At 42.6% G+C, this 19,663-nt stretch overlaps 1 protein-coding gene across 9 annotated transcripts in view; it reads right to left on the reverse strand.

Moving 5' to 3' along the window:
- LOC138801360 (glucagon receptor-like) overlaps positions 1 to 19,663 on the reverse strand; it is a 65,107-nt gene that overhangs the window by 29,806 nt on the left and 15,638 nt on the right. For 6 of the 9 annotated variants that reach the window (XM_069984099.1, XM_069984098.1, XM_069984097.1 and 3 more), the window contains exon 2: positions 12,467 to 12,527. In XM_069984099.1, coding sequence (XP_069840200.1) covers positions 12,467 to 12,523 — 57 coding nt within the window. In that variant the 5' untranslated portion in view covers positions 12,524 to 12,527. Of the gene's footprint in view, positions 1 to 12,466; positions 12,528 to 13,663; positions 13,711 to 13,770; positions 14,136 to 15,136; positions 15,157 to 19,663 lie in introns of those variants that run through there. The other 3 variants (XM_069984103.1, XM_069984102.1, XM_069984100.1) reach the window with 3 other exon arrangements.

Raw genomic sequence — 19,663 nt, forward strand, 5'->3', positions numbered from 1 at the left:
TTTGGCAGCTGCCAAGAGGTGGGTAGTCAGGTCCTTTTTCTTGGGGGCGTAATGAGCGGAAGGGGCCCACAAAAGTATCAGTTCAGGGGTGAACACCGGGGTAGGGCCAGGCAGTTGGGCAATTAGCGAGAGGACCTGGTCCCAAAAGGGGCGGATGAGTGGGCAATGCCACCATATGTGGGACAAAGTCCCTCTGTCATTGAGACAGCGCCAGCATAGGTCTGTAGGAGAGATGCCGTGGTCATATAGGAACGCTGGGGTCCTATACCAACGGGAAAACAGTTTGAAGGAAGATTCCTGGATGCGAATGCAAGGAGAGAAGCCATGAGAATGGTTCATAATAAATTGGGACTGGCTAGGCGTAAAGGAGATCTGCAGCTCCCGCTCCCAATCTCTGAGACAGCTTGGAAGTGAGCCGTCTGGGGGGGTGATGAGGCCGGCATATATTCTGGAGAGGGGCCTTTTAGGGTATTATGGGTAGCATAAGTGTGGCACACATTGTGAATATGTTGAGACTGGAAGTGTTTAGAGGGTAATAGGCTGGAGACGTTGAGCGGCTCATGTCGCCGAGTCAGGCCCCTAAGATGGTATTTAGACAGGTGCTTCCATAACGGAGGAGGGGGGAGAAGTGTATTAGAGGTAAGTGAAGGTAGGAGGTGGAGAGGAGTGAGGGGAGAGGGAGTGGAGAAGGCGTCATCACGGACACATAGGTCCCTCAGTACTGATAGGGTAGCGGCAAGTAGGGGGCAAGTGGGCAGGGAGGAGGGGCTCAATAGGTGCAGATTCCAGAGCAGCAGTTTCTTGGCAGTGGATAGTAAAGACAATTCCATGTCGATATGGGGAGGCCTGTTAGGTGAGGTAGCATATCTGGCAAGGGACAGCCATCTGGTGAGGTGGGAGGCTTCATAGTATGTCCTGAGATCTGTGAGGGAGCAGGAGAGGTTTTCTATGGGCATTTGCTGCTGATCTGGCCAAAAGTGGCAGCAGAGAGCACTGTGTGAGACTGGAAATAATACACCACTTCCTGCAGGACATAAAGCAGCTGATAAGTACTGGAAGACTGGAGATTTTTAAATAAAACTAAATCACAAATCTATATAACTTTCTGAAACCAGTTGATTTAAACGAAAAAGATTTTCGCTGGCGTACCCCCTTAAATGTCATCACATTACATTTTCAAAAACTCCATTTCCTTTATAAAAAAAAAATAAAATCTATTTCTTCATGTCCTTCAGGTTCTGTTCTATGCTCGGTGTGCAGTGTGCACCTGATCTCTTCTCGTTACTACCTAAAGAATTTATGTAAAAGAAAAAAAAAGAACTGTGACCACAACACTTTCTTCCATTAAAAAAGATCCAAGTATATTACCAAGAAACAACCTTGAGGATAGAAAGGTACAAACTGTACTTCAAGGCTCAAAAAATACATGTAACATGAGCCACAGATCTTAAAGGGGATCTGTTACCTCTTCTGGCATGTCTGCTTTAGGAAATCTTTGTATTCCCCATAAAAACACAATTCTGGAGCCTCTTCTCCTATAGTACTACTAGAGGCAACTGGGTGTTACCAATTGGGGGTGTGTCCCTACACAGTCTGGCACTGTCAGCTCTGATTGGGTAATATCAGACACGCCCCTGATTTGTAACACCCAGTTGGATATAGTCATAGATTTTTAATAGGAATTACAGAGAAACCAACATCACACAGCTACAAGAATAGTGTTATTTCACAGACATTGCAGCTATTGGATCGTACACTATATATATGATCGTCCATAGACTATAGTGTTCGAACGATCGTAATAGTGAGCATAACTAATGACTATGGTTCAGTGTATTATGTTTTTTAGGAACTGAATGGAATATATTTCTATATACAAAACCGCAGTTTTTATTTTATACTTCCTTGAAGAGTCGCCATTGAAAGTTGTTGATTTATTGTAAGATGAAAGCACAGAAGCGGTGCACCATAGGGTAATGGCATATCGGTAAATACATCTATGTCAAAGGCGATTCACTGTTCACCTGTCAGAGTTGTGTTTAATAAAGGCTTCCGACTCCAAGCCAGGTCCCATGGCTCAGGCTATCCTCCTTCCATCATACACGTCAAAAGAGCAAACACAAAATAAACCCCCGAATAACAAAACTGTAGAAAACAAGAGAGGCGCTGCCAGCAGGGTGAGGAGTCCAAGGGAGAGATTCCCAGGTGAATTCAAGTTTTATTTAAAAAAAAAAAACGTGTTTCAATTTTTTTCTCAGTTCAAAATATTATCCAATAGTTTGACAAAGAAATTGTCCTAAACCTTTTTTTCATTGTTATACTGATATCTAAGAGCTCCTTTACATCATTGATAGACATCTTATCTCTTGGCGTAGAATTGTACTATTATTGACCATAGACTAAAGGGGGGACCACACAGGGAGCCATCTACTAAAAGGGGACCACACAGGGAGCCATCTTCTAAAAGGGGACCACACAGGGAGCCATCTATTAAAAGGGGACCACACAGGGAGCCTACTACTAAAAGGGGACCACACAGGGAGCCATCTATTAAAAGAGCACTACACAGGGGGCCATCTACTAAAAGGGGTCCACACAGGGAGCCATCTATTAAAAGAGGACTACACAGGGAGCCATCTACTAAAGGGGAACCACACAGGGGGCCATTTACTAAAAGAGGACTACACATGGAGCCATAAACTAAAGGGGGAATACACAGGGAGCCATCTACTAAAGGGGGACTACACAGGGAGCCATCTTCTAATGGGGGACTACACAGGGAGTAATCTACTAAAAGGGGACTACACAGGGGGCCATCTACTAAAAGAGGACTACACAGGGGGCCATCTACTAAAAGAGGACTACACAGGGAGCCATCTACTAAAGGGGGACTCCACAGGGAGCCATCTACTAAAGGGGGACTACACAGGGAGCCATCTACTAAAGGGGCACTACACAGGGAGACATCTATTAAAGGGGCACTACACAGGGAGACATCTACTAAAGGGGCACTACACAGGGAGACATCTATTAAAGGGGCACTACAGAGGGAGACATCTACTAAAGGGGGACTACACAGGAGGCCATCCACTAAAGGGGCACTACACAGGGAGACATCTACTTAAGGGGGACTACACAGGGGGCCATCTACTAAAAGAGGACTACACAGGGGGCCATCTACTAAAAGAGGACTACACAGGGAGACATCTACTAAAGGGGGACTACCCAGGGGGGCATCTACTAATGGGAGACAAAACAAGAGGACATCTACTAAAGGGGGACTACACAGGAGGCCAGGGTACATTTAATCCACCACTGGCTGGGTGTCAGGATTTAGGTGATCAGTAACTGAAGACCTATTCTGGTATAGCTCATCAGTCTATTTCCTCTGGAAAATGTCCTTTTAATGTCCACATAGAAAAATCTAATAAACATTTTAAAAGATTCCATTTCCTTTATAAAAGTGTGGCATTAAAAAAATATCTATTTCTTCATGTCCTTCAGGTTCTGTGCTGTATTAATACATAAAGAATTTATGTGGAAGAAAAAAAAAAGAACTGTGACCACAACAAACAACCTTGAGGATATATAGTTACAAACTGTACTTCTAGGCTCAGAAAATACATGTAACATGAGCCTCAAATTTTAAAGGGGATCTGTTATCTGTTTCTGGCATGTCTGCTTTAGGGAATCTTTGTATTCCCCATGAAATAACAATTCTTGAGCCTCTTCTCCTATAGTACTACTAGAGCCAACTGGGTGTTACCAATTTGGGGCGTGTCCCTACACAGTCTGGCACTGTCAGCTCTGATTGGGTAGTATCAGACAGTGCAGGGACACACCCCTAATTTGTAACACCCAGTTGGCTATAGTCATAGATTTCTAGTAGGAATAACATGGGAACCAACATTACTACAAGCTACAATAGGTGATCCAGCAATGTTATTTCATCGACATTGAATGTACCGGCTAAATAAGACAAGTCAGGAGTGGTGACAGATCCCATTTATTTATTTTTTTTAAATAGCATTTTTAGTTTTTATCCATTTTTTTTGTTTTACAAAGCACTTATTGGAAAATATTTTTTACATTCTTCTGTGCATGTTATGCAAATCTCGTCTTTGCATGGAACTCACCCAGCTTAGACATATCCATTGTTACCTAATCTTCTGGTTGCTGGCTTCATGCCGATCAATGGAAAACTTCATCATGACAGGTACTGTATACTGTAGGTATCTTCAAAAATGTAACCAGGTATATTGAATGTATTATAGGTATATAATGCTTAGGCTAGGTTCACACTGCGTTTTCAGCATCCGTTTAACGCATCCGTTTTTTGAAAAAAACGCATAAAAAACGGATTGCAAAAAACGGATTCATTTGTGTGCATGCGTTTTTCCATTGACTTCCATTATAAAAAAAAACGGATCCGTTTTTTTTGACGGACCAAAACGGACAAAAAAAACGTTGCTGACCCTATTTTTCTGGACGTTAAAAAAAACGGATCCGTTAAACGGATGCTGAAAACGCAGTGTGAACCTAGCCTTAGCCTAAAGGGTTGTATAAGTGAGATAATGCACCAATGGGCTCATATATTCCTTTTGCCCGTGTGCCCTCCACTGTCTTTGTCTGATCTTGTCATTACCATGTACATAGATAAGGTCAATTTACTCCCAGCCCATAGGATTATGTTGTCCTCTTCCCAATCATACAGTATCCCAGCATCCTTTGCGATTTTGCAGTTGTTTGAGGGAAAGGTTGTCAAGAGTTGTAAATAGTTGAGTTAATTTGCTGTAATCTGTCTCTGATGTCTGTAATCTGTGTCTGATAAGATATATTACTTGTATAAGATAAGATATATTACTTGTATATTATTAGATATAAATGTAAGTTTGATCTATGCAAAAGTTATTGAAGTGAAAATGACAACCAAGCTTTATTTAAACCTTGTTAAAGATTTAACCTTGTTCAATCCCTCATCCATAAGCTTGTCACAGACTTATATACACACTAGACAGAGATCATCAAAGGATTTTAGAAACAAAATGCAATATACAGAGAATGGTAAACAGGGCAATAAACTAAACCTTGTGAGGCCTAACATGCATTCTCTTTCCAGGCTTCACAAGGTTTAGTTTATTGCCCTGTTGTAAACAGCAGACCGTTCTGTGTATATTGCATTTTGTTATTTTAAAAATTTCTAAATCTCTGTCAAGTGTGTATATAAGTCTGTGAATTTTTCAGTTTTGTATAACATCATGTCTGTCGCATGGAGCTAGACTCCTGGAAACCTGAAGATGCAGAAAATCCTCACTTCCTGCTCCACTCTGTCTCAGCTCCTCTGTCCACCCCCTCCCTTCTGAGACCAAAGTCACATGATCTCTGTCTCTTCTGTCGCCAGGCAAGCTGTAACACCTCATCTATAATCCCGACAACCACTGACATCGCACTAGTCAGTGAGCACCTGGCCAAGAGGCAGGGAAACAACAGAACAGTGACAGCCTCCTGAGCAGTATAGGGGAAAGGAAACACAGTTGATTCAGCTCTCTCTCTTTCTAATTTATCTATGTAGATGGATAGATAGATAGATAGATAGATAGATAGATAGATAGATAGATAGAACATAGATAGGAGATAGATGATTAGATAGATAGATAGTTTGAAAATACAAGATGAGGCAGATACTTGGCAGTTAGCTCTAAGGTACAGTGCATGCTTGGAAATGTAGTTTCCCGGCCAGTGCCATCTTGGATATAGACCGGCTTTTAGAAAAACTTGTAACTCGGGAACGGTGGTATCTAAAAAGATGGGAGATGGCTTAAAATACTTAAGTAAGACTAGCTGGGTTTAAGAGCATTTTCTTTTATCTCTTGGGTGGCATACCCCTTAAAGTTGCTAGGTAGCTGAGTAGGAGAATTGAATAGTATATACTGTGACACAAAATAAGCAAAAGAAGTCTGTGAGAATGCAAATAGTAGGTGCTCTACCGAGCTTTAGTAGTAGGGGTATCGAGCGCACTACTGATCTCATGTACCCAGGGACCAACTGTAGAAATGTGAAAAATAGTCGACTCTCAAGTTTACTCCTTTAAAAATGTTTCCTATAGGTGATTAAAATGTATTGTATATCTCCATATCATAAACAATATAACACATAGGTATTAAAACATAGAAAATACAATATTGAAAATATCCCATCCAGAGCACGGATTAATCCTTTTATTAATGGTGGATATGTGAATAACAATTGCTTGATAAAATTTAGGCGGGTTGTGCTGCAGGGCCCTTACGGAACACACATCCCATGCTTATGTCTATTAAACCCAGCTGGATATAGTCTGTCCCAAAAATAGGTGAAAAAAAAAAATGTTGTAAATAGTTCGGTATCAGTAATGCAGTGTTATTGGAAACAAGCATGAATTGTAGCGATAGTGATGGCTCCTAAAATATATGAGGTTTGGGCCCTTGCAGAACACAATGTTGTCGATAGTTCTGTATCAGTATTACAATGTTCATGATTCTATCCAATAACACTGTAATACCAATACACAGCTATTTATATAGTTCATAAAAAAATTTCTGATCTATTTTTGTGACGGACTATATCTAACTAGGTTTAATAGACATAAGCATGGGATTTGTGTTAAGCATGGGCCCTGCAGCACAAACCACATATATTTTATAAGCAATTACCATTCACATATCTACCATTAATGAAAAGACTAAAGGGTTAGTTTACCAAAAAAAGGTTTTCTTTCAAATCAACTGGTCCCAGCAAGTGCCAGAGATTTGTAATTAACTTATATTAAAATATCTCAAGTCTTCCAGTACTTATCAGCTGCTGTTTGTCCTGCATGAAGTGTTGATTTCTTTCCATTCTAATACAGTGCTCTCTGCTGACACCTCTGTCTATGTCTATCGCCCAGACTATTAATTTATCACATCCCTAAACTCGCACGGAAAATGGCGTAAGCACCAAAAAAATTGCGCATTTTTTTGTCACATCAAATCCAGAAAATGTGTAATAAAAAGTGATCAAAAAGTCGCATATACACAAGTTAGGTACCGATAGAAAGAACAGATCATGGCGCAAAAAACGACACCTCACACAGCCCCATAGACCAGATAAAAGCGTTATAAGCATGGTCATAGAGCGATTTTAAACACATTTAGTTATTTTTAGAAGGTTTTAATTTTTTAAAAGCTGTCAGATAAAAGAAAAGTGATACAAGTTACATATCGTTGTAATCGTACTGACTTGACATGTATAACATGTCAGTTTTACCATAGGGCGAATGGCGTAAAAACAAAGCCCCCCAAAATGAAAACAAATTCCTTTTTTTTTTTTTTTTTCAATTTCACTGCACGAATAATTTTTTTCTGGTTTCACAGAATATTGTATTAAGTCTGCCATTGCAAAGTACAATTATTGGTGCACAAAATAAGGGCTCATGTGGTTCTGTAGGTGAAAAAATGAAAGCGCTATGGCCTTTTGAACACAAGGAGGAAAAAACAAAAATTTGTCCAGTCCTAAAGGGGTTAAATTATTTCATTTATTATTGTATTTACTATGTTTTAAAGGGAACCCATCACCATGAAAATGCTACCTAAGCTATCAGCATCTTATTATAGAGCAGGAAGAACTGAGCGGATTGATATATATCTTTATGGGTAAAGATTCAGTATAACTTGTAATTTATTGATTGAAATCTAATGCTGCGTTTACACGAAACGATAATTGGCCCGATCGTACAATTAACGATGTTGGAGTAACGATTTTTTTTCATAACGATCAGCGTTTAGACGGTACAATGTATCGTACGGAGGATTCGTTCTGCGATCGTTTTGCGTTCGCTTAAGCCTATCTCACACATTGGTTAAATTGGCGAACAACTGTTCACACGGAACGATGTGCGAATTTTTTGCGAACGATCATAGACGATTTGAGAACATGTTCAAAGATCAAAATGAACGATTTCTCGTTTGATCGTCGTTTGATCGTTCGCTGCGTTTACACGTACGATTATCGTTCGAATTCGATCGTTATCGCGCAAATTCGCACGATAATCGTTACGTGTAAACGCACCATTAGTATAAGTTGTATGAAGTTGATTGAAATCCCTGCTCGTCTGTGTTAAGGAGTCCAGTGGGCGGGGTCACTCAATGGACTGGACTCTTTAGCATGGAAAATATGATGGTAACACGTAACGATTATCGTGCGAATTTGCACAATAACGATCGAATTTGAACGATAATCGTACGTGTAAACGCAGCAAACGATCAAACGACGAGCGAGAAATCGTTCATTTTGATCTTTGAACATGTTCTCAAATCGTCGTTGATCGTTCACAAAAAATTCGCACATCGTTCCGTGTGAACAGTCGTTTGCCGATTTAACCAATGTGTGAGATAGGCTTAAGCGATCGCAAAACGATCGCAAAACAAATCTTCCATACCATATATTGTACCGTGTAAACGCTGATCGTTATGAAAAAAAAAATTGTTACTCTGACATTGTTAATCGTACGATCGGGCCAATTATCGTTTCGTGTAAGCGCAGCATAAATCTTTTCCATTAAAGATATATATCAATCTGCTCAGCTCTTCCTCCTCTATAACATGATGGTGATAGATTAGATAGCATTGTCTTGGTGACATATTCCCTTTAACCCCTTCCCGTCATCATTCTGTATATATAGGTTCTTACTGAACATACCCCGTGCAGTAGGAATGTATATGTACGTTCCTGACTAAAGGGGCTAACTGATGTGTGCGGGACTGCAGCAGTTAGAGCGATCCTGCTCACATCAATGTTCGGGGCCTGGAGGTAATGATAGTCAGCTGCGATCCCGCAGCCGACTCTCATTAACCCTTTAAACGCCATGATCTACCGCAGTCGCGGGGTTTAAGGTGCTCAGTGACAGATGGGGGGGGGGGGTCCTGATCGCATGTGCCGACAGGCGGGGGTAAGCTCCTTACCTACGTCCTGTCGGTTTGGCGATCCATGTATAGAGTCTGCTCTATGGCAGGCTCTATACATAGATCACCGATAACACTGATCTATGCTATGCTGCATATTATATTATATCTATGCTGTGATTGCATATTTTACAGTAATAAGGCCCCGTTCCCACTGAGCAAAGCTAGCGGAATTCCGCGACGGAATTGTCCGCCGCGGAATGCCGTTAGACTCCCATTATGAGCGGGAGGCTAACGGCATTCCGCGGCGGACAATTCTGTCGCGGAATTCCGCTAGCTTTGCTCAGTGGGAACGGGGCCTAAAAGAGTAAAAAAAATTAAAAAAGTAATAAAAAAAAAGTTTTATAAAAGTATTGAAAAACCCCTTATAAACCCCCTCCCAATAAAAGTTTAAAAGACCCCCTTGCCCATTATAAAAATAGAAATATAAATAAACATATTACATATCGTAGCCTGCGGAATAGTCCGATCTATTAAAATATAACTTTATTGTTCCCGCACGGTGAACAGCGTAAACGGAAAAAAAAAAGGCACCAGGATTGCTGATTTTATCACAAAAAAAATAAAATAAAAAGCAATCAAAATTTTTCTGCTACACCAATATGATATTAATAAAAACTAGAGATCATGGCGCAAAAAATGACACCCCCAACCAGCCCTGTAGGTGGAAAAATAAAAGCGCAATGGCTCTTAGAAGGCGAGGAGGAATATTGCATTAATCTCACCCGGACTTTTGTGCATGAAAGGGCTCTGTTCTTGAAGGGGTTAATACCCATGTGTTATATTGTTTATGATGTGAAGATATACAATACTTTTTAATCACCTATAGTATACATTTTTAAAGGAGTAATCTTGAGAGCCGACTGTTTTTCACAAATACTACTACAAGGACTACTCAAGGTCGCGCAGGATCAAGCTGGGCTCCTGAAACACTGGGGGACATGTTTTATGGGCAGGGTCACATCCCTTGTAGTCTGGGAGGGTAACAGTTTTCAAGGACCTCTTAGCAATTAGGACACCTGCAGTCAGGTGTGATGTGGAGTGAGAGGTGTGGAAGGTCCCCCCAGGGACGGTGGTCCGCGGTAGTTAGTGAAGCGTGTCCTATAACATATGACATGCTGCAATAATACAGTCCAATAAAGGATAATAAAGGATAGGTTCTATATAAATCTCTATATATGTGGTCAGGTTAGTCCCTTAGACATCAGCCGCCTCTGTTTCCTATTACCCAGCTGCTTGCTGTAGATCATACGTAGGTGGAACATGGCCGAACGTCTTTATTTATTTCACTTCCCATACTGTACTGGTTTATTCCATCTATTTGCAGTATTATTGTCCGCCCACAGCGGCAGATCCCTCTGGGAGAAGAAACCGGTACGTTCCCTGGTCCAGAATTAAGCGCAGGATGGAAGGAAGATACAAGGAGATAGATGCTCTGTGCCATATCATCTACCTGATCACGTCTGATCAATAATACACGCCATCTTATCTGCCTACACACATACCAGCAGCTGCTCCTTCACTACTCTCATAGGGTTAGGGATAATGGTTGCCAAGTGTAGATGGAACTGACATGTCACATAGAAGGAAGAGCAAATCATATACTGAAAGAGATTTGTAATGGCAAAAAAAGTAAGTGAACCCTTTATTAACCCCTTCAGAACGGTGCAAAATTTTATTTTTGCACTTTCGTTTTTTCCTCCTCGCGTTTAAAAGGCCATAGCACTTCCTTTTTTTCACCTACAGACCCACACGAACCCTTATTTTTTGCACAACTAATTGTACTTTGCAACAAAAGAGTTAATTTTGCCATAAAATATGCTGCGGAAATATGCTGGGGAAAAAAATATTTGCGCAGTGAAATTGAGAATAAAACACAATTTTTTTTATTTGGGCGGGGGGGGGGGTCATCCTATGGTGCAACTGACATGTTATCTATGTTCCTCAAGTCGTTACGATTACAACGATATGTAACTTGTATAACTTTTATTTTATTTGATGGCTTTTAAAAAATTAAAACCTTTTTAAAAACCTAAATGCTCCTTAAAATTGCTCCATTCCCAGGCTTATAACGCTTTTATCCTTTGGTCTATGGGGCTGTGTGAGGTGGCATTTTTTGTGCCATGATCTGTACTTTCTGTCGGTACCTTGATTGCGCATATGCAACTTTTTGGTCGCTTTTTATTCCAATTTTTCTGGATTTGATGCGACCAAAAATGCGCAATTTTGCACTATGGCGGATTTTTGCACTTACGCCGTTTACCGTGCAAGATCAGTAATGTGATAATTTAATAGTTTGGGCGATTACGCATGCGGCGATACCAAATATGTTTATTTAATTATTTATTTTAAATTATAAAATGGGAAAAGGGGAGTGATTTAAATTTTTATTAGGGGAGGGGATTTCTATATGCACAGCATTGATCTCCCGTTGAGATCAATGCTGCGTATATTACAGACCAGATCAGCAGAATACCGAGCTGGGATCAGCGTCATTCCGACGCTGAGGCCCAGCCGGGTGAGTTAAACGGATAGGGGGAAGGGGGCGATCCACCCACTACACCACCATGGAGGGGGGATAAAGAGCAATTTAGTTGCAGCAGTCAGCCATGACATCTGCATCTAAACGGCCCATTACCCGACCAAGTATGTACAGTTACGTCCTTGGTCGTGAAGGGGTTAAGAAAATGTGATCTGATTAAATATAGCGACGGTCAGGTATTGGTTCCCTTGGTGGACAATTGACTCCATTCCCATGATCAGTGGGGGGTCTTAGTGGTTGGAGTCCCACTGATCGGCTAGTTATCCTGTAGTTATCCTAGTTATCCTTTTTTTTTTTCTTTGAAATCAACTGGTGTCAAAAAGTTATGCAGATTTGTTATTTGCTTCTATTTAAAAATCTTCAGTCCTCCAGTATTTATCATCTGCTGTATGTCCTGCAGGAAGTGGTGTATTCTTTCCAGTCTGACACAGTGCTCTCTGTTGCCACCTCTGTCCATGTCAGGAACAAATTCCCTTAAAAAACCTTTCCTGCTCTGGACAGTTCCTGACATGGACAGAGGTGGCAGCAGAGAGTACTGTCTCAGACTGGAGAGAATACACCACTTTCTGCAGGACATACAGCAGTTGATAAGTACTGGAAGACTTGAGATTTTTAAATAGAAGTAAATTACAAATCTATATAACTTTCTGACACCAGTTGACTCGAAAGATATTTTTTTTTCCGCTGGAGTATCCCTTTAAATGATAGACACAGAACAATAGAAATACAAAGTGTTACCCACACAGCTCCCTATGGAAACTCCCAGTTACACATCATCTTATATATTCAGGAGGAATAGTTTTCTATAGAATAATGTCTGCGCTATCCACAGGAGTGAACATAGTAAATGCCATAGATGTCCTCCTCCTCCAGGTGCAATGGTCAGAGTTATGAAGGGCCCCCGGGGAAATCATCATTGTGGGAGACTGATGACCCTATCTCTTACCTGCGAATGACAGAGGGCGCAGAGGCTGAGGAAGGAGAGCAGAGGTGACGGTCTCATCCAGCTGTGGGGGCAAAAGAGACAAAACAGCATCGGCTATTAGCAATAATGTCAGGACCTGCAGAGCATTGCTTGCTACTACACCTAATCACTCTATAGAGCTGCAGAGCATCACTTACCTATTATCTGCCTAGGGAGCTGCACAGCATTGCATATCTAATGGCCCTATTCCACCAACAGATCTGACAACAGATTATCTGCCAAAGATTTGAAGCCAAAGCCAGGAACAGACTATAATCAGAGAACAGGTTATAAAGAAAAGACTGGATTTCTCCTCTTTTCAAATCCACTCCTGGGTTTGGCTTCAAATCTTTGGCAGATAATCTGTCGTCAGATCTGTTGGTGGAATAGGGCCTTTATATGTCCTAAAGTAGAGATGAGCGAACCTGGAGCATGCTGGAGTCCATCCGAACCCGAACGTTCGGTATTTGATTAGCGGTGGCTGCTGAACTTGGATAAAGCTCTAAGGTTGTCTGGAAATGTGGATACAACCAATGACTATATCCATGATTTCCACATAGCCTTAGGGCTTTATCCAACTTCAGCAGCCACCGCCAATCAAATGCCAAACGTTCGGGTTCGGATCGACTCGAGCATGCTCCAGGTTCGCTCATCTCTAGTCCTAAGGCTAGCCAGCTGCAGAACATTGCATACCCTTATCCCTAACCGGTTCTCAATCCAGACAGCTGCAGAACATTGCATAACCTTATATGTCCTCGGTCTAGTGAGCTGCAGAACATTGCATATCCTTATGTCTTATATGTCCTTGGTCTAGTGAGCTGCAGAACATTGCATATCCTTATCCCTTATATTTTCTCAGTCTAGTGAGCTGCAGAACATTGCATATCCTTATCCCTTTTGTGTCCTTGGTCTAGTCAGCTGCAGAACATTGCATATCCTTATCCCGCATATGTCCTCGGTCTAGTGAGCTGCAGAACATTGCACATCCTTATCCCTTAAATGTCCTCGGTCTAGTGAACTGCAGAACATCACTTACCCATTATCTGCACAGTGAGCTGCAGAACATTGCATTTCTTTAAACCCTACCTATCTCCACTCTAGTAAGCTGCAGAACATTGCATTTCTCTGTAGCTTACATATCCTCAGTCTAGTGATCTGCAGAACATTGCATATCCTTACCACTTAGATGTCCGTGGTCTAGTGAGATGCAGAACATTGCATATCTTTTAATCATACTTATCCTCAGTCTAGTGAGCTGCAGAACATCACATATTCATTCATCTTACTAGAGATTTGTATAGCCTCATGCGATGCCCTGGCCCCTAGGGGCCACTCCGCAGTATACAGATGTTGTGAGGGTGCAGGAATCGGGGCAGCTGTAGGAGAATATTGTCACGGTGTAGGCACGAGGGTGCTACAGCTGGAAACCGGGCTCCTGACCGTGCGGGAATACTGGGCATGCGATTCTTCGTTGTCCTTAGTCAGGGCACCAATGATCACACCAATGCCAAGGTTCAGAAACAACGGTAGTTGTGTATTTATTGTAACGGTGGTAACTAGTAGTAACAGTCTCTCCGGATGCAACCGGGAATAAGGCAATCTTGAATAAAGCAGAATAATGGGTGATGCTGCAATAGGCTGTGAGATTAGCGTGCTGAATAATGGGAGTAGTAGTGATACTGAAGCAGAGATGCTGGGTGGAATGAGACTTGAATGCAATACTTGCTGTTGATGATTTGAGAAGATGATGATGAGAGGAACTGAAGAATGACTGAAGAATCGACACCCAGATGAGGATCTTGAGACTTGAGACAGGAACACAGCCAGTGGACTGGAGCAGCAGAGCACAACGCAGGCCTCTCTCTTTTGCAGGGAGAGAGAGGACTAACAGACAACCTATCCCCTTGATGGTAGGGAATAGACTGAGGTAGCACAGGAAGTCACATGGTAACCCAGCCAAAAGCTCGATGACCATTGGTGTTACCATGGAAGCAGGGCACAGTCACGTGACATCCAGCCATTGCATCATCACACCATTAGGCATATACAGAGGAATATACATGAGGAGTACCATCCTTGAACACTAGGAGGCGACACTGATACCTGAATACACATGCAATAAATGACTGAAATGGCAGACTTAAATACTGAGAAGGGGGACACAATACACGCAGTTTGCAGTGGACCATAGCTTTCCAGAACAGAACTGTTTATAATGAAAGTGTGAGCATAAGAAGGGCTGTTCTGGGACACTGCACTCACTTACTGCAATGTTTTCCCTGGACACTATGGGGGAGATTTATCAAACATGGTGTAAGGTGAAACTGGCTCAGTTGCCCCTAGCAACCAATCAGATTCCACCTTTCATTCCTCACAGACTCTTTGAAAAATGAAAGGTGGAATCTGATTGGTTGCTAGGGGCAACTGAGCCAGTCTCACTTTACACCATGTTTAATAAATCTCCCCAGTGTACCCAGAAGTCCCCAGCTCATCCAATAAAGGAAGATTCCAGGAGTTTTATCCTCATTTTAGCCCCCATGATACCCCATATAGTGCCCAAATAATAGGCAGCATGCTCCTTTAATGGGCCCACAATTCCCAAACAGTACTACCATGCACCAGAGGTACTATACTACCATTATAGCTTATTACCTATCCACATTATATATACGAGAAGTATCCGGCAGATGGGGGTCTGATCACTGATCATGAAAATGAAGGTCTGTTGTCTCCCATGTAAATGGATCGGTTGTCATCAAGCTGCCACCATTCCCAATCTGTGGGAGTGCTGAAGGCAGCCAAGTGCTGTCCTCCCATAGTGACTGAATCAGGCACATGCTTGAACACGGCTCCACTGAGTCAGGAGAGCTTCTTTTTTAGAGTCCTTTAACACTATATAATCTTTGACCGTTTGTGGCCGCAAATCCTGCTATTCTATGTCTCTGTACACACCTTAGGAAGCAGAGGCAGTATGGAAAACATTGTAGAGCAGTACTTAGCAGTGTAAGTTGTGAATAAAAGCACTGGGTTGGGATCGTATACTTAGTATATACTCCTGTATCTCCCTTTGGTCACTCTGTCAAAAAAAAACAAAAAAAAAACAGAAAGTGCAACAGCAACCCACAGGTGCAAGTGCCTACCGTATATACTCCTCCCAGCATACACACGGTAAACACCTGCTCTGTAGATATTAAAAAATGAGGATCTTAGCAAACTATTTGATCAAACAGAGTGTACCATGTCGCCAACGTTAAGGCGTCCTCGAGACATGGTCCCTACTCTAGTATTTTTACACTAGCAATGGCCTCTCCTGGGCTAAATAAGCCTACAACTGGGCAGATAGGAGCCAAATGATCTCTTTTATAGCACCCTTGGGACATGGGTGGAGTGCAGGCCAACAGGAGGTAGCCACACACCCCACATTCAACAGAAAAAAAGGGAAAAATTGGCTGCACATCTAAGACTCTGTTTACACTGCAGGTTGCACGCTGCTCGTGGCTAAAGTACAGACAAAAAAAAAAAAAAACAGAAAGTGCAGCAGCAACCCACAGGTGCAAGTGCCTACCGTATATACTCCTCCCAGCGTACACACGGTAAACACCTGCTCTGTAGATATTAAAAAATGAGGATCTTAACAAACTATTTGATCAAACAGAGTGTACCATGTCACCAACGTTAAGGCGTTTTTTTCCCTTTGGTCACTCTGTGTCTGTGTTTGGCTCTCTGAAGCCACTCCCCTAGATTTCTATGGGCAGCACGTAACCCTATCTATCAATAAATGGTTAGGGCCCTTTACACAGAGCGATTACCTGCCAGATCAGGCCAATTCAGGCAGATATCGCTCCATGTAATAAAGACGTACATCCCAGGGTCAGATCATCGTCTGTTCGATTTCTTTCAGGAAGTCATCATTGTCTGTCGGGCGTTCATCGCTCTGTGTGATAGGTAATGTGCAGCTGACGGCTGATGAAAGGGTATAGAAAATAGTAAAGACGTAGTTATACTTACCTCTCCAGGCTTCCCCAGTGTCTTCCTGCCATTTCCCACTGACCGCAGCCACAGCTGACACTTCTGAATCCATCACTGGCCATGGCACTGTCCCGTCTCAGTCAGTGATTGGCTGAGCAGCCTGTCACTGCAGAGATGGGTTCAGAAGTGTCGTCTGCAGCGGGAAATCCCCCAGGCAAGGCAGGAGGACACCAAGTAAGTCTCGAGAGTTAAGTATAACTATGTCTTTTTTATTTTTTATATAAAGTAAGGTCTTTACAGACATCATTAACAATATCCATGTAGCTCTTGCTTCGCGATAATCAAGCCGTGTGTAAGGCTCCATAAGTGAGCGCCGATCTAGCAGATTGGCACTCGCTTTCCCAGCATATCAAGATGTCTAATGCGGTGTTTACACTGAGCGATAATTCGCCCGATCGTACGATTAACGATTTCGAAGTAACAATTTTTTTTTTATAGTGAGCAGCCTTTAGACGGAACGATATATTGTACGGAAAAATCGTTCTGCGACCGTTTTGCGATCACTTAAGCCTATTTCACACATAGGTTAAATCAGTGAAGGACTGTTTACACGGAACGATCTGTGAATTTTTTGCGAACGACAATTTAAGAACATGTTGTAAGATCAAAATGAACGATTTCTCGCTCGTCGTTTGATCGTTCGCTGCGTTTACACGTACGATTATCGTTCAAATTCGATCGTTATTGTGCAAATTCGAACGATAATCGTTCCGTGTAAACGCAGCATTATACAGCCCTAGGTCTGTCTCCGCTTAAGACTTATTACTTGCGCAGTTTTTAGAGTCCATGATGAGTTAAGGAGGGATAAGGAGGGAGGGGGCAGCAGGAAAAGAGGGCTGAAAAGAGGAGGAAGAGGCACTTTTCTCTGATAAGATACATTACAAAGCATTTACATTCATATGTATGATTGATTGATTGATTGATGTAAAGCTTGTCGAAATAACAGTGACTAAACAACTGCACAGTATCTCCCTAGAGTCATACTTAACAAACCTGCATAGAAATCTAAAGAATTTCTTCCCGCCGAGTGGTTAACCCTTTACTCCTCTTTGCCTTAATTACCTGGATTAGAATGTGAAGATGTATTTGTGCAGGGATAACTCTCAGAAGGGCCCTGGTGAACCGATAACATATGATCCCATGTCTCCTCCACCAAGAGAAGGGATGAACATCTAGCACAGACATGTGACCTCAATCATTGTTAGAATCAATTTTTGAAATCCTCACATTGTGAGTGAAGAAGCTGAATCCTAGATTAATTGCATATAGATCCTGGGATGAATGGTGGAATCTACTAGAATTCATATAAGTTCACACAATGGGAGGTGGACAGAGTAAAGAGGCATCTCGCCCGTACCCAGAGACTAGAAGTGGATATTGATGGCATTGTAATACTACATTTCACCTGTAGTGGCCACTGCAGGGAAAATCTATAGCTGGCAGCAGCACAGATAACGCTGATCGCCAGGATTTCATGGGCCAGGCCTGTGGTGAATATCTGTCTGACCATCTTCAGGATTATAAAGAAGTTTTCAAACTTTTTATGACTTCATTGAGTTGACTACCACCCAAGAACATGGCAACAATTTCAAAGTAGTGTTTGGATAACTAACCTACAGTGTCAATAGTCATCTCAATGTTCTGATGGCAAATTTGTTATACATTTTCAGAAACTTCAGAGTACTGATAACTCCTATAAGATTGTAATGGGAATACACACAGTATTTCCCACCATATATGTGATATGTGTATGTCGTGCAGAAAACGTGCCAAAAAGCCAAGGTGCCCCATGAAATACGACTTATGAGCATGCAGATCCATGTCAAATTCTTTATTATTACTGGTACTATCTCCTGTATGTCCCTATGTATAGGAATATGCATATTGACCCCCCTGAGCTACTAAACAGTATACGTATACATGCAGCCTACAGCAGATACAGTGTGCTATGTGCACACTCTGTTTTTACTCCAGAGGAAAAAAACACTTGCTTTTAAATCAACTGGTGTCAGAAAGTTATATAGATTTGTAGAGTACATCTATTTAAAAATCTCAATCCTTCCAGTACTTATCAGCTGCTGTATGTCCTGCAGGAAGTGGTGTATTCTTTCCAGTCTGACACAGTGCTCTCTGCTCCCACCTCTGTCCATGTCAGGAACTGTCCAGAGCAGGAGCAAATCCCCATAGAAAACCTCTCCTGCTCTGGACAGTTCCTGACATGGACAAAGGTGGCAGCAGACAGCGCTGTGTCAGACTGGAAAGAATACACCACTTCCTGCAGGACATAAAGCAGCTGACAAGTACTGTAATAGCAGTAATTTTCAAATCTGTATAATTTTCTGACACCAGTTGATTTATTAAATAAAAAAAAAATTAATTTTCAGAGTACACCTTCAAAGCTTAAAGGGTTATTCCCCCCAAAATTATTTTTGCATTAATACGCTGCCCACCCGTAGCTTTCCATCTTTCCAATATAAAGTTATTATGGATTCTGCAAAGTTTTGCTGTTATCCAGCTGCATTCACCTCCATGGATTGCATAGAATCATCAGACCTCAGTCCACACCAACACGCTCTCTGCTCCTGGCCCCCACCCTCTGAGACGGCATCACGTGTCCTCAGTCCCAGCACAGAGAAGTGACTGAGAACACTGATGGGATAGCTGCTGTTACAGAGGGAGACAGTGATCAGCGCAGCTGTGACAGCATCCCTCTCTAACAGCAGCCACCCGGTCACCCCCAGTGCAGAGCTCACCCCCTGTGTCCAGAGCCTCCCGGGCGCACCGTCCAGCACTCACCCGCAGCACACAGCCCCCCCCATCACCCGTGGCATCCCTCACTCACCCGCAGCATAGCCTCCGCACTCACCCGCGGCACGCTCCGCCCCCCCGCGATCGGCCACGGCAAGCTCCGCCCCCGCAATCGCCCGCGACTAGCTCCGCCCCCCGCAATCGCCCGCGACTAGCTCCGCCCCCCTCAATCGCCCGCGACTAGCTCCGCCCCCCGCAATCGCCCGCGACTAGCTCCGCCCCCCGCAAGCGCCCGCGACTAGCTCCGCCCCCTTCAATCGCCCGCGACTAGCTCCGCCCCCCACAATCGCCCGCGACTAGCTCCGCCCCCTTCAATCGCCCGCGACTAGCTCTGCCCCTGCG

The sequence above is a fragment of the Dendropsophus ebraccatus genome, chromosome 9, assembly GCF_027789765.1.
Source record: "Dendropsophus ebraccatus isolate aDenEbr1 chromosome 9, aDenEbr1.pat, whole genome shotgun sequence".
In the NCBI taxonomy this organism is placed as follows: domain Eukaryota; kingdom Metazoa; phylum Chordata; class Amphibia; order Anura; family Hylidae; genus Dendropsophus; species Dendropsophus ebraccatus.